The sequence below is a fragment of the Mus caroli genome, unplaced genomic scaffold, assembly GCF_978045245.1.
Source record: "Mus caroli unplaced genomic scaffold, Mus_caroli_1 scaffold_9, whole genome shotgun sequence".
Taxonomy (NCBI): domain Eukaryota; kingdom Metazoa; phylum Chordata; class Mammalia; order Rodentia; family Muridae; genus Mus; species Mus caroli.
Window position 1 is genome coordinate 58,653,535 of NW_028227264.1, and position 21,466 is coordinate 58,675,000.

General features: G+C 51.3%; 1 protein-coding gene across 1 annotated transcript in view; it reads right to left on the reverse strand.

The window, feature by feature from the left end:
• Positions 1-21,466, reverse strand: part of Cdh23 (cadherin related 23) — a 383,664-nt gene that overhangs the window by 181,215 nt on the left and 180,983 nt on the right. Inside the window, exons 10-11 of the mRNA XM_029482781.2 lie at positions 4,306-4,418; positions 2,756-2,944 (exon numbers count right to left, since the gene is read on the reverse strand). Of these exons, the coding sequence (XP_029338641.1) occupies positions 2,756-2,944; positions 4,306-4,418 (302 nt within the window). The remainder of the gene's footprint in view (positions 1-2,755; positions 2,945-4,305; positions 4,419-21,466) is intronic.

Below are 21,466 nucleotides of genomic sequence, written 5' to 3' on the forward strand. Positions count from 1 at the left end.
GCTGGAACAAGAACACAGCAAGACGGTCGCTCAGACAGTTAGTTGCCTTGTTGTTTTAAGAAGTGTGTCCTGCTCCCAATTCTAGACACTGCGCTGCAGCTGGTACCTCCTCTTCCTGTCCTGTGTGCCTAAGCTCTTAGCCGGGGTCACAGTGTTCTTCCTTAGAACCAGAGAGTCCTGGCCTTGGATGCTGCTCTCTGGCCAGACCTGAGCCCCTCAGGGTTCTGAGGGTAGAAGGAGAGACAGCGTCAAACATCCATATCAGAAGTGAGGCTTGTACCCCTCTCTCTGAGCGTTGAGCCTGACCACCAGTGGAGTCCAAGGGAGACAAGAGGGTGGGCTGATGGCCTCTGGGGGGGGGGTGTCTCTGGTCTGCCTGTCCTTGTTAGTACTCTGTGTGTCACAGGGCCCTGGAAGAGCAGCACCCTGAGTGGAAGCAAGCCCTTGATTATCAGAGACAAGGTCACCTCTGTGGAGAAAAATGACAGAGGACAGGGACAGCCTCTGTTGCTCTAAGTGCCCTTGGCTTCAGGTCCTGTCCGTGGTTGTGTTAGGTGGAGTGTCCACTAAAGGTAGATTGGGATCCAATACCCACCCACCACAGGACGGTCAATCTTCATCATTAACCTGATGGGAGGGATTTACTGGCTACAAAGGAGAAAGTGAGCCGAGTACCAGTTTTCATCTGTTTTTGTTTCCCTGACCTCAGATACAATGTTGCCTTTCTCTTACAGCCATTAGGACCCGCCCTCACACTGTGAGCCCAAAGAAACCCTTCTTCCTTCCTTTCTTCCTTCCTTCCTTCCTTGAGTTGTCTTGTCAGATGCTTTTATCACAGCAACAGAAAACTACTCAAAGCAGCATCCTGGCACACACTGCAGCAGGCTTGCAGCCTGCAGAGGCCCTCAAGGTGAGGGGGGCCTCTCTGACTCTTAGACACCTGTGTAGGGTCAGGGCTGTCTGCACTGGGGAGCTGCAGCGTTGGGAGCAGAAGGTGGCCAAGTCCTGTGCATGTTCCTTTTCCTCCGCAGGGATCCTGGCCTCTGGGATAGACATGGGTTTAGCTCTTTCCCCATGTTCCAAAGCCTTCAGGTAGTAAGGGAGGGACCAGAGACTCACTATGGCTGACCAGCCAGTGGCAAGCAGGCTCAGGGCATTCTAAGACAGCGGAGTTTGTCTCTGCCCTACAGCCTTCCTTCATCCTTTTGCACCTATGAAGCTGCTGACTGAGTTCTCCAGTGCCCACTCAGACTAAGTACTTCGAGCAGGCAACCTGCCAGAATCAGCCTGTGCCTGAGGGCTAACTTGTTGCTACAGTAGAGTTGGACAGATACAGTTTCTTTCTTCCTGAACACCTACCTGAGCATGGGGAATTTCTGAAAGGGTCATTAATGTCCCCTCGGCCACAGAGCTGGTCAAGAGGGGCTTAACCTCAAGTCCCTTAGCGACAGAGCCTGTGCTACCTCCAAGATCAAGTATAAGTGTCTCAGCTCGCTTGCTTCTACCTCAGCCCAAACCCTGCATTGCCTCTTCTGCCATCTGCTTGCAGGTTCTTGCCTCTGGGCCTCTGTGGGCCACCAGTTTTCCTGGATGGCTTGGCTCAGTTCAAGACTCCTCCCCCCAGGGCCCCCCCCCCTTCAGCTGATCACTCATGGTCCATGAGCTCTAGACCCTGGATGCTACACAGATATGGGCATTTCTTGTTCCTTAGGTATATTAATCCACAGAAACCTGGACTAGACTCTGCACTGAGGTTCACATGCACATTGTGTGTATGTGTGTGGTTTGTATGGTATTGTCATGCATGTTTGTGGTATGTGTTGGTGTCTGTGTGTGTGATGGATGTGTGTGTATGGTATGTTTTATGCATGTGTGTGGTATGTATGTATGTGATGCCTGTGTTGGTATGTGCGGGTATATATATATATATGTGTGTGTGTGTGTGTGTGTGTAGCACATATGTGGGTATGGTTTGTGTGTGATACATGTGTTAGCGTATATGATATATATGTGTGATGCTTGTATGTATATGGTGTGTGATACACATGTGTGATGTCTATGTGTGTGATGTATGTGCATAATGTGTATGATGCATGTGTGTGTCACACATGTATATGTCATGTACGTATTTGTGTGTCATGCATGTGTGTGTCATACATGTGCTTGTGTGTAGAACATGTGTATGTATGGTGTGTATGATGCATTTGTGTGTATGGTGTGTGTGTATGATATATATGTGTATATCATGTATCATGCATGTATAGGGACTGTGTGTCATGCATGTGTGCCCATATGTGTGTGCTACATTGCGGACACTCCAGAGGGTACAGTATGAACCACTGGAATGTGAGAAAATGCTAGAACTGCTTTTAAACATCCTTAGGCCTCAGGAGTTGATGAGATGAGGAAGGCATGTCCCCATGTGAGTGAGGAAGGGGTAACTATTATATCAAAAGCAGGAGTCAGAGACTCCTGGTCCTCCTGCTAGTGCTGCCTAGACCCCTGGTCCCCCTGCTAGTGCTGCCTAGACCCCTGGTCCCCCTGCTAGTGCTGCACAGACCCCTGGTCCCCCTGCTAGTGCAGCACAGATACCTGGTCCCCCTGCTAGTGCTGCACAGACCCCTGCCCCCCCTGCTAGTGCAGCACAGATACCTGGTCCCCCTGCTAGTGCTGCACAGACCCCTGCCCCCCCTGCTAGTGCTGCCTAGACCAGGCAGGCAGTAAGTGCAGATGGGCTGCGAGCTCCATCACTCACCTCATCCTTGTCCACCACCTGGATGAAGAGAGGGAGAGCAAAGCCGACCTGTGCCAGCTCTGTAATGGCCACACTATACTCAGAGCTGTTGAACTCTGGGGCATTGTCATTGATGTCAATAACCAGGATGTTGAAGGTCGTGGTGACGGTGGCATCTGACGGAGTACGGTCATCATTCAGCTCAGTGCCCTGCAGACAGAGGAAGGTGTCCACAGTCACAGGAACAGCTCTTACCCACTGGGGATGTTCTCAGCACTGTCATGTGTGTCGGTATAACCCCCCCCCCCCCCATGAAATCCCCACCATGGCCCCAGGCAGAGGATTCCACTGTCTGCATTCATGGAACAGACAAAGATGCTGAGGATCACAGAGGTGGGGTAATTTGTACCAGAAGTTTCAAACTTAGGTGATGGGCTTCTGGAACCATCAAGGAGGGGGGCAGGAGGACTAGACAGATATCACCCACTGAGGGGTGCAGAGAGAGTCCATTTGGCTTGGAAAATGATAAAATAAAGCGCTTTGTGTATGCTACTGACAGATCAAGACTTAACTGAGTCCCCACTGTGGTCCCAACATCACTGGGCCTGGGAAGATCTGAGTGAGATGCCGAAAGGACCTAAAGATGCCTCAGGTCCCCAAGTACCAATTTCCCAGTTCTGACCCCCCAATTTACTGCTCCAGATACTCCAAGGGAGACCTGGGTAGACTGTCTGCTACCATGCACAGAGAGAGACATGCCCAGCCCAATGGCACAGTCACCTAACATTTTGTATGAAGGTGGGAACACAGAATTCAGAGGGCATCAGGTGAGGTGGTGGTGGTACTGGGTGGAGGGATGGGCTCTCTTCCTCTGGAACAGACCCCTTGGCCCTCTTGAGAGGGAGCAGACTATGAAGAAGGTCTGGGGCTAGTGCACATGGGGGACCCTTTGTTTATGTATCTCCTGGGCTGGCTCACACCTGAACACGTAGAAAGGAAGGAGCTGGTGAGCCACGAGAACCCAGACACCAACAGCTGACTTGGGCTTTTTCAAGGCCAACGGGGGTCCACGCAAGGCCTAGCTGTGCCCTCACCTTCATGCAGATCTTTCTCAAGGCCCCTGGCCTATATTTGTCCCTTCTCCCACTGATATATGCCTGAGGCTTGGCAGCCCCTGGTACCCTGCCTCCCTCCCCACCCCACCAGGATCCATTCCCTCAATAGCCTTCCCAGGGAATGGCTCGGCAAGCCATTGATTTCAATTCAAACTGGCCACAAGTGGCAGGTAGCTGCAAGGCCCGGCGCTGGCAGCTTGTCCACACCTTCCAGGTAGGAACCCCAGCTCCTACCTCTTCCCTTACAGCCTGCTGTTTGATAAACTGGGGAAACATCACCCCTAAAAGGGACATTGAAGCTCCAGTCAGGACAGACATTGGTAGTGTGTGTGAAGGGTGGGGCAGACCTGCGTTTATAAGCACCCATCCCCCTCCTGACTATCCTCCGGACTGCTGGGGATAGTCTCAGGTTCCTCAGTGGTCTAGAAGGTGTGGCATCCAGAGGGTGGGCCTCACCTTCACTGTCAGGATGAAGCCGTGACTGTACAGGGGGTTCTCCCGGTCCAGCAGGCCATTCAGGGTGAGAGCTCCACTGATGTAGTCCAGGGCAAAGATGCTGTTGGTATTCCCTGCAAGACAGAAGCCGAGAGCCCATGATGGACTGACAGAGGGGTGTAGAGTCAAGGCATACACTGCTCTCCAGGGGGACAAACTCAGTAGTCTCTGCCAGGGGTAGAAACTGAATCACAAACAGATTACAGCGCCCTCTCTGGGTTCCACCCAGCTGTCTCTGAGTCAGGGGAAAGTCTCCTTTCGGTGCTGGCAAATTTTAATACTGAATGCTATTTTTCTTTGTAAAAAGAAAAAAAATGTTTGTTTGTTTGTTTGTTTGTTTGAGACAGGGTCTCAGATAGCCTAGGTTGACCTTGAATTCCCACTGTGACCAAAGATAACTTTAGATTTCTGATTCCCTGCCCCTTCAACCTCCAGAGTACTGCTTGCAGCGTTTACTGCAGCTGGCTTATATAGGGCTGGGGCTCAAAGACAGGGTTGGAGCATGCTGGGCAAGCTCTCTACCAACTGGGCCACACCAGGCCCGTTTTCCTTTAGCACAGAGCCTTCCAAAGTGGGCAAAATCCAGACAGGACCCAGTAGGTATGGGTTCCTTTGTACTATTTTTAAAATTTAAAATTTGTATTATTACTACTAGTGTTTAGTGTGTATAAAGGTACACATGTCAAAGTGTGCATGTGGAGGTCAGCGACAATTTTATGAAATCAGCTCTTTCTACCTTTACACTCGGGATCGAACCCAGCCAGTCTGGTTTGTGAGGCAAGGGCCTTCCTTCCCCTGCTGAGCCATCTCATTGGCCTGCCTTCTGTTTATTCTATGGTTTTGTTCTGTCTAGCCTAGTCATTCCATCCTGACTTTCTACGGCAATAAGGGTTTGCTTTATTAAAAAAAAAAAAAGAAAGAAAGAAAGAAAAAGAAATGATGAATATGTTAAAACATAATTCAACTTTAAAGAATATTCTAAGTTCTTACTAAATTAAAGACACTTATTTAAACTACTCACAGAAATTATACATGAGCCCTTCTGGCCTCCTGCCGAGGCCCCGAAGTCTCTGCGTCTCCCCTACCAACCAGGCTTCCTGCTTCTCTGCTTTCACACTGTGCCCACCCTGCTTCCCTCAGCTTCCCTGGGCTTCACACATGCTCCTTCTTGCTCTGATCTCTCATCCCCTGGCTTCCTCTCTGCTCTCATCTCCCACACTCCCTACCCAGCCATCCTCTCCTCCGGCAGAGCTCTGCTGATGGCCCAGCCAACTCTCCCTGACCCACAGGCAGTAGTCCCTCTTCTGGCTTCTCGGTGTGACTCCTCTACCTGTCTGGCCTATGAACTCCCAGGGAACAAGAACTTTTTGTCATTGTCCACCTGTGATAGCACATGCTGGCATATTCTGATCTGTATGAATGAGTACCTGTTCCTTAGGCCTTCTAGGGCAGCCCTGGGAGACTACTGTCCGTTCTTTACGGCCCTGCGCCAGGCTGTGAGCCTTGTCAACCAGTTGGCTCATTCATTCCCAGCTCTGCTGCATCCATTCACAGTTCTGCAGTCCCTAGGATGGGCTATCCTGTGGCCAGACCTGAGCTTGGTACTGTGGGCTCAGATGTTACAAGCCAGGCACTCCGGCTGAATAAAGCTGCAGTTTGGAAGGAACCCACACTGATCTTCCCCCAAATCAGGCCTCTGAGGTCACATCAGGCAACACTGTTCACAGATGGGAAGGCTGAAGAGGGAAAGCAGTCGGGGAGAGGAGGGCTGATGCTCTTGTGTGATCCCGGACCACTTACCTCTCTGTACCTCAGTTGTAAACAGGGCTAACACTGGCATCGACCCCATGTGAAGATGAAATGAGGAGACATTCTGCCTTGGGACAACTGCTTGCTTGGTTTAAGCTGTCCTGACTCTGATGCAGGGAAAGAAGTAATGCCCAAGCTTCCCTGCCCTTCCCTGTCTCCACTTCAAGGCACCAACAATGGAAAGTCTAGGGGAGATGGCTTCTCCTTCTGTCTTTAAGGCTGCAGGACAGGGGTTGTTTCCAGCCTGCTCATGCAGTCAGTGGGCTGCCAGCCAGGAGTCCCTCAGGGTCTCTCAGCCACTGCAGGACTCGCCTCTACGTGGCTTTGGAATCTGGACCTGGCCTCAGCTCTGCGAATGCCTTCCCACATGCTCCTGCCTGATGCTTCTCCCACGTGGCAGACTGGTGGGTATGGCAGTGTTTGTGTAAAGAGGAAAGGGTACTAGGAGACGCAGAGATGGCTATCACCAGGCCATTTGCTACTGGAAATAAGGGACTGTGTGTAGCTTATTAGAGGAAACAAGGGACTGTGTACTCTCTCATTCATTCATTCATTCATTCATTCATAGGAGTACATGCTCACATTCATTCATTCATTCATTCATGCATTCACTCATTCATAGGAGTGTGTGTTCTCATTCATTCTTCCTTGGCCCACTTTTGCTTGGTGTTAGGGGCACATTCTTTGGAGGAGTCCTTACCAGGTCCTCACAGCAGAGCTGACCAGACAGGACTGCGGTGGGATGAAGCCAGGACTCCATGGATCTACAGGGACTGGTCCTCCCCTGTCCCTCCTCAATTCGCATAGGCCCTGGCATCCCCAGGCCCCAGCGCCAGCTTCCCGTCACTCCAGATTTTCATATCCATTTATTCTTTCCAATAAAGAAGCCTATGAAATGTTTAATCGAATATGATTCAATTTTGATCTTTGTAAGATTTCGCCATAAATCATTCAGAAAACAGAGCACCTCTTGCTGAGCAACTTGCTACGGTTTGGGTTGGAGTACTAGGGCTTCTGACCCCAGCATGTTCAGATTCATCCCCTCACCCAGCCACTTAGGGCCTCACTGTCCTCTGAACCTGAGACACTCAGCACCTTTTCCAATAAGTCTACTGACAAACACCACTAACTGGGACACACTCAAAGAAGTCTGGGGACCTTCCCCAGCACGCTATGCTAACACACACACACACACACACACACACACACACACTTTCCATAGCTCTGTGTGATTTTCTTCCAAGCTCCTAAGGCCAGCAGGCAAAAACAGCTACACCCAGGGAGCTGCCAAGGCCACCTGAGTGAGGTGCTCACTTGGCTGCTGCTACTGTCACCATGGCAACCGTAGCACTCACTAGGATGCTGTGGGGCCTGGGCACTGGCTTGGAGTGAGCCCCGTGTAGGAAAGGTCATGTTCATGAGCTAGCTCCCTCACGTACCCTCTTTAAGTTCATTCTTGAGCTCTGAACATGAGTGAGGCACAGGGCCATCTGTGTGGGGTCCCGCCTTCAGTCTACAACAAGGACTGCTCTTTATGAAACTGCCCCGCTGTTGACAGAAGGAGCCCTCCAGGGGCTCAGGCTCCAGAGGAAAAGCAGACTAGAGGAGGCTGCAATTGTGCCCTCAGGAGGCTGGCCACATGGGATCAACTCAGTTCTACACTAGCCATGTGACCTTAGTCGAGTTCCTAGTCTGCAAATGGAGCAAGCGGGAGACCTCCCTGCAGAAGGTGTGTGAGGTGTGATGTGTCGGGACAGAGCCTGGATTATGGGAAGTGCCCACCAATGGGTGGCTGCCCAGATGTAGCTAAGACAACTGTTGTGGTCCCTGCTCGGTGCTGGGCACCATCCAATGGGGCCCTTGCCTATCCCTGTTTGTCTAGTGGGGACACACCCTTGATGGTGAGTTCCACACCCAAGGCTCCCCTTTGCAAGTTGTTTGCTGTGAGGAAGAGTCTTTGAACAGATGCCCAGGTCCACAGGGTATCATGCCCCTGTTCCAGCCTTTGCTCCCATCATCATTTACTCCCAGGGATTGTGCACTCTGCATAGATACATATGCATACACACTCACATACACTCGCACGCACTCACACACGTGTGAGCATTTCTCTGCTGTTCGGGAAATGGATCCGTCATAACAATCGGTTGTATCCAAGTCACATGGAAGCCCAGATGACTCATGTCACCTGTTTAGTCCCACTGCTGGACAGGAGGGAAGCTGTCTTCCTTCTCAACACGTGACGTCCCTAGTGTGGGGTACCCCTGGCATGTGTGAGGCTCTAGGATGACAGCGGAGTTTCAGCCCAAGGAATCTGGATTCTGGGGGCTGTCAGTCGAAATGTCACAAGACAACAATGGGTTACCCCTGGCCCTCTGGCTTTCCTGAGGAAGAGTCACCTTTCCAGAGGTTTCAGGAACCTGGGAGGACACAGCTCCCATCTCTACATGAAGGGAAAGCTGTAATAAGGGGAACACAGACTTTGGTCCCCAGTGTGTCAAACAGTGACCACTGCTCAGAGACACTTGGTTGTCCACACTGTAATTACACATTCTTCCCTACCACCGCCCCATCACCCCATGAAGAGACAGAGGAAGCAGGCTCAGGTGTGAAATACCATGCCCCCCCAAGAACCCCAACCAGCCCAACTCAAAGTGTATCCCTCCTCCCACGTGCATTCAGCCCCTCTCCCCCTCCCCATCTGCATCCACCTGTACCCCGTGTGATGGAGAAAAGACCCTCAGGAGTCCCAGGAGGCAAAAAGCCCAGAATGGATGTTTTCAAAGGGTGATATGCAAATGGCCAATAGGCACATAGAAAAATAATGAGTGCCTCTGATTGTCAAGGAGTGCGGGCAGAGCCACAGCCAGCTGCCACCTTGCTCTAGTTAAAACAATGGTTATTAGCCGGGCGTTGGTGGTGCACACCTTTAATCCCAGCACTTGGGAGGCAGAGACAGGCAGATTTCTGAGTTTGAGGCCAACCTGGTCACAGAGTGAGTTCCAGGACATCCAGGGCTACACAGAGAAACCCTGTCTCGGGAAAACAACAACAAGAACAACAACAAACCAATGGTTATTAAAAAGACACATAATAGGAAGTAGTGGTAAAGAAATGGAGAGAAGAGGATCCCCCCCCCCCCCACACACACACACACTGCTGTGGGTGGTGCATAGACCAGTACTGTAATAATGGAAAATGATGATGTGGCTGGCCCTTTAAATGCTAAAAATAGACCTTCAATAGGACCCAGCAACCTACTGCATATGTACACATGAAGAAGGAGATGGGATTGACATGTCCAAGAGGTGGCATTTCCATGACCAATGCAGTACTGCTCGGGATATGGACTCTGTCCATTTCATCCGCAAATGAGTGGACAAAGCCAGGATATGGACTCTGTCTGTTTCATCCGCAAATGAGTGGACAAAGAAGATATAGCATGCAAATACAATGGAATACTACACAGCCATAAAAAAGACAAAATTCCACCGGGGGTGCAGGGGTGGGGTGTGGTGGGCAGAGACTGTATCAAGTGAAATAAGCCAGGCCCAGGAAGCTGTATACAACTGGATCCCAGTCATATGTGGAGTCCAGAAAAGTCTGTCTCAGAGTCAAACACAGAACAGGGATTATCAGAGAAGGGAAGGTTGTGGGAGGGACCACAGGGAGAGGCTGGTCAGTGTGTTGGGAAGAATGAACCATGTGTCCAACTGCCCAGCAGGGTGACTGTGGTTTAAAAAAAAATGCAATTGCATATTTCAAGACAGCCAGGGGAGGGAATTTTGAATATTCCTACCATGAAGGAACGGTAAGTGCCCAAGGTGATGTATATGTTAATTTCCCCTGATTTGATGATGATTATCCTCTGGGTTTATGCATTGCAAAGCATCACACTGTATACCAAAATATATGTGGAGCCGCTGTCAGTTGAAATAAAGGAAATGCACGATAAAAGTTATTTCCTTGAAAGTTCTAGATGACATCCTCCACGATTCAAAACTGTTTTACATGGCAGCCGAGAGTCTGTGTAGTGGTGTCCTCCAGCTGGAGAGATGGCTCATAGAGGGGCTGGAGGGTCATGGCTGGCCCTAGAGGAATGCCAGTTCAGCAGGGCTGATCTCTAAGGCCCCACTGGGGACATTCAGGGGTACTTAGAAGACACCAGTGGCTGTCAGAAAACGCAGATGGACAGCCAGCCTCAAGTGCCACTTGTCCTGAGGTAAGAGGGCGTGACCCTGAGAAAGATATCAGCAGGGAAGCCGAGGGACTCAGTTGGCTGAGGAGCTGGCTAAAGCCACCAACAGAGTCTTTGGGTGTTCCCAGAGAATGATTTTAAGGTCAAAGGGAATTAGCCAGGGAAGGGGGGGGCAGGGAGGATAGTGAGAGCCAGGTGTGAAAGCAGGCAAGAGGCACACCACCACCACAGGGAACACTGGAGTGGATCAGGGACCTCCCTGGGATTGCAGAGGAAGGTGGGGAGGGCAAGCAGAGAGAGAGAGAGAGAGAGAGAGAGAGAGAGAGAGAGAGAGAGAGAGAGACAGAGACAGAGACAGAGACAGAGACAGAGACAGAGACAGAGACAGACAGAGAGAGAAAGAGACAGAGAGAGATAGAGACAGAGACAGAGAGAGACAGAGACAGAGACAGAGAGAGACAGAGACAGAGACAGAGAGCTCATTTGGGGTGGCCCTCCTTGGTGACTTCCTTTTTACCCCTTACTGCCTGCCCTCGCCAAATCTCATCAGCCCCTCACACTATCCCTTATCATGTCAGCAGCATCATCACCGGCACTGCCAGGTCTGGCCAGAAAGTGGTCTCGTGAGCGGCCGGTGGAGCGTGTGGGAACACAGGCTGATGACTCTGAATTGCATTGTCTGCTCCACTGGGCTAACAGCCCAGCACCAACTCTCTCAGCTCCCTCTGTCCTGAATTAAAGGAAAGCCCTGGGCCCCACCCTTCCCGAGTCCTGTCAGCTGGATCTCCAGGGCCAACAAGACCTGCCCTGAAAACCAGGCCTCACCTCTTAACCAGAGGCTCAGAACCCAGAGAGTCAAGCTGGTGTGCTCAGAACTGCCCCAGCACTTCTCTGTTCTGGGGTGTTCCTGGTTCTTGGGGGGCTACCAGCATTGGCCTTGAGGGTTAGGTCTGGGGTACCATGCATGCTTCATCCCCGGAGGTCCCCAGAGAGATGTTCACGACACATTTGTTTTTGCTTCCTTCCTCAGTGGTGATCAGAGAAAGGGCTCAGGAGGCAGGATATCCCCAGCATCGAGCCGTGGGTTGGACTTCAGGCAGGAAAAAGAAAGGTTGTGACTTGTGATTCACTTGTAACTATCTGAGCTAGAATTTGTTCCTATGTGGCTTTATCCCCCTCTCTGCCTCTGTGCTAACCCAGCATCAGTTAGCCTCCACCTCCTCCCAGAACTGCATGGAGTCTCTCTCTCCTCCCTCTTAGTCTCTGTGCCTTGGGTTTGGTACATGGACACTCAGGTAGAGTCCAACTGCTGAGCGCCCATGTACAGGATGAAGAAAGTGACCAAGGTACCAAAGGGGCATGGCTGCTATTCATGAGGTCATAGGGTTTGGGGTGTTTTCCAAGGCTCTGATCCATGCTCTGTCTTGCCAAGGGCCTGCACCACGAGGGTGCATGAGTGGCCACAGCTCCTCCTGAGTCCCTGGGTCCCAGGCAGCCTAGCCTGCAGGCCCACTGCTGTCCACTGGAGCCCTATCATTCTGGCTGCTATAGAATTTTATCACTGTATAATGAAAACTGCAGGTCCTTCTGAGACACGGGCTTTGGGCAAGATAGCTTATGAATTAAAAATTGCTATTCATCTGCCTGCTGACAAAAGGGGCCGAGGTCCTGCGTGGCACCTGGGCCGGGTGGTATTCAACAACGCCGTGACTAACATATGGCAGGCAGCGGTGTGGGTTATCCCTGTCACCAGCCTGAGAGGGGACCAGCTGATAGCCTGCCACCCCTCCCAAAGGTCCTGGGGTGGGACTGGGAGACTCTCTCTTCCCAGAGCCTTCCTTGAAGCCACCTGGAATAGGATCCTGATCTCAGCAGGTCTTGCTGGGGCAGGGGTTGGGGGAGGTTGGCTTATGTGTATTTATGTCCCAGATCACATGTCACCTCATAGTATAGTCACCATCAGCCCACCTCCCCACACCCTGTCGTCTCTACTGCTTTCCAAATGCTTCTCTATTGATCTCGGGGTGTTTTTTTTTTCCTTTTTTCTTCTCTTGGTGGATTTCTTCTCACTGTTTGTTTTTCTCACCAGAACATAACCACTGAAGGTCAGGGACTAGTTAAATACCGGGCTGACATACAGTAGAGCGATCAATACATGCTTGCTTTTCGGGGAGAGGAGAACGACAGGTTTTTCACTATTGTAGCCCAGCCTGACTTTGAACTTGCAATCCTTCTGTATGCCACACCTGGCTCAATAAATGCTGTGGGATACATGAATGAATGAATGAATGAATGAATGACAGTACTGGGGCCACTCACTGTGTCAGTCACCCATCATGAAGATGCCCAGGGCATCTCATTATGATGAACACATCCTTCTTGATGCCCCCATAATACAGTGTCTGCTTGAGCTGAGCCATGTGTAATAATTAGAGTTACCATTGTCTACTGGGCCAGGGTAGGGGGAGTATAAGTGTGAGGTGCACCTGCTGGTTGTCCTTCCTCATCCAGGATGGCGTTCACGAGCTCTCGTAAACTAACAGCGATCACCTCATTGAGACTACATACCTGACTTTCATTTATTAACCATGCCCACTAATGCAGGAAACGTTAGCCTGAGTAGATGGGGGAGCCAGCCTTGTCTGTTAGGATTGCTGAGGGTCAGCTACGCTGCTCCACCCACACTGTGTCTGGCTCTCTGTGAAGCAGGGGTCTTAGAGACACAGCCCTATCTCCTCTGAAGACACCTGAGTGGGGGACCCCTGTGACATCACCAGGCATCATGGCTGAAATCAGAACTTCTGTTTCTTCAGCAACTGGGTGAACTTTCAGGGGAAGATGGATCATGGATTTCACAAATGCAGCCACCAATATTTCATAACGAAAGTGGAAGCCAACCTAAGTGTCCAGTGAGAGGGGACTAGTTAAGTAAGACACAATATTCAGTTAGGTGCTCATAGCTACTAAAGGAGCAGTCCCCCAACATGGTGCTGACATTTGCTGCCCTGGGATGCAACCTGCTCTGACCCCTAGTCACCACACAGTTACAATTCTTGAATGTGATGCTGATGGCAGGGACAGCCCTGGCCCCAGCTTCAACAGCACTGAATGAGGGGGAATAGGTGAGGTCTCTGCCTTCAAGTGACTCCAGATAATGGGGAGGAAACAGGACCTGGGCCTGCTGAGACCCACCCCCATCCCCTGCTGGGCTTGGTGAGGGGGATGCACAGAAGTTCCTGAAGCAGGAGGTAGGGGACAGAATTGGGCACAGATGAGGGGAGCAGAGGGTGGGGGTGGGGAGTTAGGGGAGCAGAGGAGGCTGTCACCAACAGGCATTGACTGTGGTCTAGCTGCTGTCTGATGGCAATCAGTAGTAAGCCCACGGATGGAAGCAGGAGGACCTGCGAGGGACGGGGATGGGGAATAGGGACTGTGACAGAGGGCCACTAGTAAGGGACAGTTTGCATTGGCCCACATGTGCCTGACGAGTCTATGGGTGACCTGCACATTTTTGTCAGTCACGTTTACAGACACTCCGATGGGGCAGGTCACCATTCTCACTACTCGCATCATCCCCATCGTGACCGGCATAGGGAGATCACACCATTTCTCAAAGTCACACTGCACAAATGGCAGAGCCAGACTCCAGGCCACACTGGGCTATTTCCCTCTCTGTGTCTGTGCTCAGCCTGGGGCAACATGTTCTATCCCTTCAGTTCCTTGACATTTCTTGATCAGGCTGATGTAGCCATGCTGTCTACTAGATAAAGAAACTGAGGCTCATTCAGGTGAGATGACACCTCAAAGACACACTGGGCTCAGAATCAATAAAGGGACACACTGGGCTCAGAATCTGGTACCTCGGATTTGAGACAGTTCTGCTGGCTGCCAGGTGACACTTGTTCTGTGTGGGAGCATCCATGCCAGTCATGGAGCAGTCAGGAGAGGAAAAGGTGGAGGCTACAGGTCCTCTACACCCCTCCTTGCCCTCTGAGCCTGGTCCAGGTATGCAGGATACCCCTGCCTCCCTCAGCTGGGGTCTCTCCTGGGGCCAGCGTGTGAGTCACACCCCCAGAGGCTGTGTGCTCCCTCTGCCTCAGGCCCTCATAACTCTCTGGCAGCCTGGTGCTCAGGACAGGTCTGGCCTTAGGGAGATTTACTGCTCAGATAAAGCCATCTCGAGTCCAGCATAAGTAGCACTTGCTTTTGATGATCTGAAAGGCCTTGCCCAGGAGGGAGAAGGGGGGTTGGGAGGTGGGAGGAGGGATGGGAGGAGGGGTGAGAGAGGCCGTGAGAGGAGGGACCATATTTAAGAAAACAAAGAGGACCCTGAACAAATACCCATGGAGACAGAAGCTTTAAAGGGGATCCTGCTGTCTGTCAACCCAGCAGTCTGTCCCTAGTCCCTTGGTGCCTCTCTGAACAATGGGGATGTGGAGAAGACGTGGCAATGGCCTTGAGGACTGAACTTCTGAGGGCATGTGCGTGCCACAGATTACCCACCATGCAATGCATGTGGGCACAGGCACAAGATAGAGGTGGCATGGGGAACATTCTCAGAACACACACCACCTGGTGAAGAAGTTCCCCTTGTCACCCACTCCTAGAAGGACAGGTACAGGTCTAAAGGTCACTGAAGCACTTACAAGGGACCGTGTATGAGTGAGCTTGAGGCCTGGCTTCAGGCTTTCCTGCTTGTAGGCCTCTCAGTTTCCTCTGTGTGTGTGTGTGTGTGTGTGTGTCTGTCTGTCTGTCTGTCTGTCTGTCTGTCTGTCTGTCTGTCTGTCTGTCTGTGTGTGTCTGTGTGAACTCACATCCAATGGGTACCAGTCAAAGATGCAGGCACAACTCAATAGTGGTGGCATACATCTTTAATCCCAGCACTCAGGAAGAGTGGCAGGTGTATTTCTGTGAGTTCAAGGCCAGCCTGGTCTACAGAGCAAGTTCTAGGCCAGCCAGGACTATGCAGAGAAACCCTGTCTCCCCCCACCCTCAAATATGGCAGCTAGGAGGCACTTGGGTAGGAGGAATTAGACAGACTGTGGGTCCATAGGTTGGGGATGGGGTGGTTGCAATGCCAGTTAGGGGAGCACCGAGGCTTATAGGATGAGGTGGTTTGCACCCTGACTCCTCCTTCTATCTTATTTCCAGAGCCTGTCATTTAGGCTATGTATTGCCTTCTACTGCCATGGCCACACCCAGGCAGCTAGGGCACGCAGGGGTGTGGAATCTGTCTTGGCATCTTCTCACCTAGCCATGAGGCACTGGACAAGGGACGCTCCCTTGGAGTCTAAGTTTTCTAACTTGCCCACTAGAGCTGGTACCACATTTGTCCCCGGAGTTGTCTGAGGGTTGGAGCAGGCACAGAGAGATGGCTCCCTGCCCCTCATCTAGACCCTCCCCATTTCTGCCTTCCCCATTCTCTTCCCTCCAAAAGAGGGCTCCAGTCCCACTGGCTACACAGTCCTCCCCTCCCCTCCCCTCCCCTCCCCTCTCTCCTTCTCTCCTCTCCCCTCCTCTCCCCTCTGCAAGTTCTGCAAGTTCTAGAGTGAATGACTTTCAAGTCTGCAGAAGGAGAATCCATCCACACACCTTGAGCCGGGTAATTTATGAATCAAATTGTGCTCCGTCAGGGCCCTGCAGCCCAGAAATAGATGTGGTCAGACGAGGTTCAGGGAGCCAGGCCCAGAAACAGTAATCTTCATAGATGCAGGCCACCAGCTGGCAGGGCTGGCCACCAGCTGACCTTGAGAGTCTCTGAGGGGCTGCAGAGTCCCCTCAGGCTCAGCCATGCTTGAGGCTTGAAGGGAGGATAGAGGTCTGTCCAGGGCACACAGGACGGCTGGTGTTTCTAGGCAAGACATCTGACTTCTCTGCTTCTCTGGGCTTTAGGCCCCTCCCTAATTTTTTTTATTATTTATTTATTTAGAGACAGGGCTTCTCTGTGTAGCCTTGGCTGCCCTGGAACTTGCTCTGTAGACCAGGCTGGCTCAGACTCGGGGAGATCCGTCTGCCCTGCCGCTGCTTCCCAAGTGCTGAGATTAAAGGTGTGAGCCAGCACCTCCCTGCTGGGACTGGCTTTCTTTTGGTGGTACAGTTCGTTCAATGAGTCTCCCTTTCTCGGTCTCTCTCATGTTTTTACATAGCCCAGGCTATCCTCAGACTCACTATGGAGCATGGATGACCTTGAATTTCTGATTCTCCTGCCTCCCCCTCCAGGGTGCCGGGTACAGATGTGTACCGTCAGTTTCACAAGGTGCTGGACATGGAACTCAAGGCTAACGCATGCTAAGCAAGAACTCTATTTCAGCTAGCTTCCCCAGCCCAGATAGGGGCATTTACATGTCTGCTTTAGGAAATCTATGTTTTAGTAGAAGCCCACAAGCAGGCACCCAGTATCCAGTCTGTCATGCTCAGAGCACTAGGTGGCTGTCCAGGATCTTTCTGGTTCTAACCTGTCATGGTGGGTTCAGTCAGTCACCTAAAAATCCACAGGGTCTTCATGTTGCCCAGCCCCATGAGGACCAGGAAACCACTTCAGAAGATTAGCACATTCACAGGGACCTGGTTTTCTTGCAAAGGGATGATATTGTACTAGCTAGGACCAGGGTTCAAATCTCAACATCACTCCTTCCCGGCTGTGTGACTGCGGGTCAGTAACTTACCCTGTCTGGACTTTAGTTTCCTTGTCTGTGGAAAGGGAAGGCTAGTCTGCATCTCCTAGGGCTGATGAGTGGGATCAGAACAGGTCATACTGCTGACCAGGGCAGCACAGAATTCAGCATGGAGAACATGCCCAATTCACCATTATTTTAGCTTCTTCAGGATAAGAAAGGAAATGACCACCCTGTTGCTGAACCCACTGTCAAGGGAACTTGCCTATGTCATATGGCTTGCTGAGGGAAGCTGAGATTTGAACCCAGAGCCCTTGCTACAAAAGGGGTCTGCCTTCTTCTACCCCACCAGAAAGGACTCAGATTAGGCCTAGCCTGTTTCCTGCTGTGTTTTGAGTCTGGTCGGTAACTTGTAGTATGATATCAGAGTGGATGCTTCTGGTCTGGAATGACAGAGGGAAAGACAATACATTGAATGAAGTTCAGGTCCACCCAGCAACAGGAAAACATCAAAGGTCTTGGCTTCTTCTAATTGTGAATCAGAATCAGGTACACAAGAAAAAAAAAAAAAAAAAAAAAGGACAATTTGTCCATGAGGGAGGAGGCCCTGTCCGAAAGAAGGAAGGCCCAGGGGTTGCCCAAAACATGCTGATGTTGGTTCCAGCATGTTGGTAGAACCATCATGCAAAGGTTGTAGGGTCAGCTTTAGAGAACACTGACCACCTCTCGTGTCCTGGGATTACAAGTGCACATCACCACAACTGCTTTGTGTGGTGCTAGAGATCAAAGCCAGGGTTTCATGCGTGCCAAGCAAGCCCTCCTCTTTGAATACTGCAGAGGAAAACTCAGAATGCAAGCAGACACCCCAGCATCCTCCACTTCCTATGGATGAGAACCCACGCTCTGAGACGCAGTCCACATTAAAGTTGGAGTTTATCTTTGGAGCGATGGAATCATCATGGGCTCCGCCTTGGTCCCCAGACGCCTCTGGGGACATGGACAGGAACAAAGCAGACCTTTAACCCCTGCCATGTTTTATTGCTTAAGGAACAAAAGAGCAAAGAGGACCTGAAGCCAGCGTGGCCCTGTCTGCACATCACCAGTGGTGCATATGATGGCGTCTCAGGATATTTAACAGCCAATAGTCCCCTATGAACTTGCCCTGCTTGTGGGATGAAGGAGGGCTGGCTGGGGGTCGTGAGCTGGGGCTAGATGTGGAGAACAGGCAGTTAGACATCCTGCCTTAACACCCTGTTCCAAATCATCCATGTCTCACCTCAGGAGCCATGGCTCCGGCGTCACATGATGTCCCCAGCCCCTGGCTCAGTGCCTCAGGCCATGCAGACATTTGGAGACTATTTGATGAATGAGCCCAGCTAGATGTGGAGGGACAGGCATCCCAAAGTGCTCCCATCCCTGGCAGCTGATAGCTTCTGCTGAGCAGGCGGGAACCAGGATAGACCAGGCCATCCTTCTGGTTTTGGCGGGGGCAAACCTCAGCAGCTAAAATGAGAGCATCTTCTCAAAGCCTCTGGTTTCTCTTGATGGAGAGGGCCGTGGAACAGAATTTAGGACCCTATTCAGCTCCCAGGCTTCCAGCTTGCTTCTTTCTCTCGGTGTGAACTACAGGGCCTGGCCTACTGGCAAGAGGGCAGTTCTCCGGGCAGCTCCACATTGGGGTTCCAATAGCACCCCACTCTCAGCTTTTTTTTCCTGAAGGGGAAAGGACTCTGCTGTGGCATTTTTGGGGTGGTTTTGCAAGCTCTTCAGCAGGGGTTCTCAACCTTCCTAATGCTAAGACCCTTTAATACAGTTCCTCATCCTGTGGTGACCCCCCCCCCATACAATAAAATTAGTTCATTGCTACTTTGTAACTGTAATTTTGCTACTGTTGTAAACCTTAATGCAACTATCTGATATACAGGATATCTAATATGTGATCCCCAAGAGGGGGCAGGCATCACAACCCACAGGTTGGGAATCACTGTTCTAGACCTACTGTGTCCACAGAAAAGGGTGAGTTTGTCCCTGGCTTGTAGAGGAAGTTTTGGCAAAGCCAGGGCCCACATGACCCCAAAACAGGGTAGAAGGTAAAGCAGCTGGGCTCCCCAAACCCCTCATAGACTCTGTCCTGGATGGGCCCAGTTCTGCCAGCCCTAACCTAGACAATGCCATCGGCTTAGCCGGGGGAAGAAGGAAAATGATGTAAGGCTTCAATTATCAGGGACTGGATGTGGACATCCGGAAGGAACCAGCTTTGCCTACTATGTTCAGTGCATGTGATTGGCTTCTAAGTTGGTGAGGGTTATGCCCTCCCCCCGCCTCTGCGTGCATGTGTGTGTGTGTGTGCGCGCGCGCACTTGTGCTTGCTGAAGCAGCTAGAGGGGCCACCCAGACAGATGATGCTAAGCAGGTAAGCATGAGGGACATGGACGTGCCCACTCTGGCCACCACTGGAGCCTCTCAGCTGACTCCTGACTCTCCTTCATCCCGTTCTAGCTCATTCTACTTAGCAGTATTTGGGGGGTCAATTAAGACCCCCCCACTGTAATATGATCACCTGTAATATGATTTGCTTTTTCTTCCCAACTCTTCCTTGCCTGTCAGCCCCTGCCTCATTGAAACTTTTCTTCTAATTTGTTTATAATCCAGTTTGTCTCTGCCCCAGGGCCTTTGCACGTGTTGTCGTCGCCCCTACCCTGAGCTGCTTCCTACTGTCAGTCAAAAGCCACCTTATCACAGAGGACCCCAAGTGCTCCAGCTAAGTGTTCTAGATCAGTCCCTCGTTTTATCTCCCTGTGGGTCGGTGTCACTGTCGTAGTCTCAAATGATCTCACTGTTAATCTGCTTGCCTGTTTCTTGGTCATTCCCTCTAGACTCTAAGGGCAGCAGCTTCGCCTGCTTGTTCATGGTTGTATCTCCAGCAGGAACTTAGAGGTATTTGATGAATACCCACCAGATGATCCAAGGAGATGTAGGTAGGGGTTCACATTTACCTGTAATCCCAGTAGCAGGGAGGGAGTCTGGGGCAGAGGGATGGATCATCAGTTCTAATCTATACACTGAGACCTTGTCTCAAAATACCCAAGGGGTGGGAAATAACCCAGTGGTGATCATTTGTTTAGCATTTGCCCTGGGCTTAATCCCTAGCAACACACACAAGCATGCGCGTGCATGCACACACACACACACACACACACACACACACATGTGTTAAAGGATAATCACAACCACAGCATTCCAATATACCCAACAAACTAGTAGCAGAAACCACAAACCAGAGGCAACCATTCTAGTCCCGAGGTCTGTGTCCCCTCTTCCCAGGGCTTGGAGAGCCAGTTACCATCAGCCCTGGCAATGCCCTCCTCTTCCCTACCTTTGGTGGAGCTCAGAGACTACGCCAAAAAGCAGAGCCCGTCCCTGCCTCTGCCTTTTCTGCCTGTGAGTTGGGAGGGCTGGCTATGAGGGTGACTGGGTGCCTCCTTGTCCCTGGCAAAGAGCCAGGGGCGAGGAGGAGCCCAGAGCCCCCTTCTGCCTCCACCACCCAGCCTGTGATCAATCTTCCCAGCGGGAGGGGGACTCCCTTAAATGAGATCCCTTGTACAGGGCCCCAGCTCTAGCGAGTGACTACCTTTGCTAGGAGATGAAAGATGACTGGCCATGTTCCCAGGACAGAGGCGATCTCCATAAATCTGCCAGAGTGCTGGGATTACTGTGTGGGATTAATTATCTGTCCTTCAAACAAAGATCTGACCTCAGCAACCGAATGGCCCCAGCCCTGGAGGGAAGAAGTTCTGGGCAGCTCCAGAAACAGGGCTGATGTGGCAAGGCAAATCTGGTCTTCTCTACATGGTCTTCCCTGTTGCCCAGCGTTGCTGGTCAACCTCATTCACATGGTCCTGCTTAGCCAACCCAGCTAGTCTCCTGCTCGCTTTGTGTGCTAACCTCGGACAACCCTAGCTTCATCTCTTTCTCTGGTAACCCTTCCACTCTCTGGTCCATAGCCAGTGAGCAGAACTGAGACTGGAAGCCAGCTCAGTGTCCACCACTGTTATCAACCAGCTGACTTAGAGGGTTTTATGTTTTGCTTTGTGGTTTTGCTTTCTGGGTTGTATCTGTAAGGGAGGGACTAAAGTGGGCAAGGCCTGTCTGACATTCCACTGAGGTAAGAGGCCCCGAGAAAGAGACTTGAGACCCTTAGAGACCTAGACTTTGTGGTGTCACCACATTGTCTCAAGCCTAAACATCACAGAACCTCTCTGACTTCAGTCTTCTCATCTGTGCAATTGGGGCATTCTGATTCTCATTGTGAAAATAAGATGGAGGGCCTTTGAGATGGCTCTGCAGGTAAAGGTGCTTGCTACATAAGCCTGATGGCCTAAGTTCAATCCCCAGGACCCCTACAAAGGTGGAAGGAGGGAACAAGCCATACAAAGTCATCCCCTGACATGCTGAGCACACATGCAGATACACACAACTAAACATCATGGAGGGTCTTTCT